This window comes from Sesamum indicum, unplaced genomic scaffold (genome assembly GCF_000512975.1).
Source record: "Sesamum indicum cultivar Zhongzhi No. 13 unplaced genomic scaffold, S_indicum_v1.0 scaffold00188, whole genome shotgun sequence".
Lineage (NCBI taxonomy): Eukaryota > Viridiplantae > Streptophyta > Magnoliopsida > Lamiales > Pedaliaceae > Sesamum > Sesamum indicum.
The window spans coordinates 121,565-123,223 of NW_011628083.1; the positions used below are offsets into that span (position 1 = coordinate 121,565).

The 1,659-nt window shown below is 41.4% G+C and overlaps 1 protein-coding gene across 1 annotated transcript in view; it reads left to right on the forward strand.

Annotated features, from left to right (window-relative positions):
* The first annotated feature begins 107 nt into the window (after positions 1–107).
* Positions 108–1,659, forward strand: part of LOC105179670 (ABC transporter B family member 20) — a 12,937-nt gene continuing 11,385 nt past the window's right edge. Inside the window, 1 exon segment of the mRNA XM_011103318.2 lies at positions 108–962. Coding sequence (XP_011101620.1) covers positions 579–962 — 384 coding nt within the window. The 5' untranslated portion in view covers positions 108–578.

A 1,659-nucleotide genomic window follows, 5' to 3' on the forward strand; every position in this document is an offset into this window, starting at 1 on the left:
AAAAAAAAAAAAAAAAAAAAAAAAAAAAAACAAAGGGAGAATCAAACTAAAATTAAATCCAAGCATTGGGTTGGGGATTTATTTGGTGTTTGCCGTAAGAAGATACTTTTGCTTCCGTATGTATAGTGAAGAAAAAGAGAAGACCCGACCCAAATTGATTTTCTGGATATTCGTGGGTGCAGTGGAACAGCTGTATCTTCACCAGCTTTTTTGCACTTTTCAAACTTTATTATACAAAGTTTTCTTTAGTTCGGACCTCCGACGCGGCGACCCCTGTCCTTGAGACTGATGCGGAGAAGAAGTCTCTCAGAACCACTCCGATTTATGTAGCCAGAAGCAACGGACGCCTCCAAAGACCAAAAGATGTCCCGTTCCTGAGTAAAATTCAACTCCCTTCCGCCTTCTTTGACTGAAGGGAAAAACCTCGATCTCTTCTGATCTGCTTTTCCTCTCTACTGCGTTGGGAGAAGATAAATTACTATGCCCTGCTTTAGGTTTTGTATTTTGTAGTCAGACAGCGGAGGACAAGTCTACGCAACTGTTTATTTTTGGGTAGATAAATACATAAATAGGTAAGGATGATGATTTCGAGGGGCTTATTTGGGTGGTCTCCGCCGCACATACAACCTTTGACGCCTGTATCGGAAGTATCGGAGCCGCCGGAGTCACCTTCTCCGTACCTGGACCCGGGAACTACGGAAGATGTGCCGGTCGAGGTTGAGGATGAGATCGATGCCGAGGCCGAGGAGATGGAGCCTCCGCCAGCTGCTGTGCCCTTCTCCCGGCTGTTTGCCTGTGCCGACCGCCTGGACTGGGCCCTCATGGTGGTTGGATCCCTCGCTGCTGCTGCCCATGGCACTGCTCTCGTTGTCTACTTGCATTACTTTGCAAAAATCATCCAGCTGCTTCGCTTCCACGGCTCTGACATAAGTGCTGATGAGCTCTTCGATAAATTTACTGAGGTATTTCTGTAGATATATGCACATATACATATATATGTCTGTGTATATATATCTATATATATTTTGGTTGAATCAAACCCTAGTCTTACTGCTGAGGTTTCAGCTAAATACGGCTAGATGAGTGTGTTCATGGATGCTGCTGCAGTTTGAGATCTGATTTCCTCTGGCACTAGGAAATAAGTCGTATGAAGTGAAATGACTCAGTAATATGCTCAGAGTTGAGTGGGATTAGATGTTTAAACTGATTTTCTGCAATCTTACTATTGTGTCCAATCAAATTTAACGGCCTCAATTTGATTCTAGTATTTATTCCTAGTTAGTATTACTAAAGCTCATATGGCCAAAGTTTTTCTGTTACTCTTAGGTCGTCACTATTTGGATTAGTCAAAGTCAATTGACTTCGTATGTATGGTATTTGATAGAGAGAGATTGTGTACTCTGTTTCTTTCAACCTGAAAGCTGTTATTTCGTGTTTGGGACATTACATAATAAGTGTACATTTCTTATGATGGTAATTTTATTTCCAAAAGTACCATATCATTTAATCAAGTGGGCTTAGAGTTTTCAGCTGAATAACTTGGCTAAGCAGAGCATTCTTTACAGTTGACACTTCTGATTTGGTCAGATTATGTAAATAAGCTCTGCGCTAAAATTAGGTTAAGTATCAGAAGTCATTTTGGTTGTTACAACCCACAAA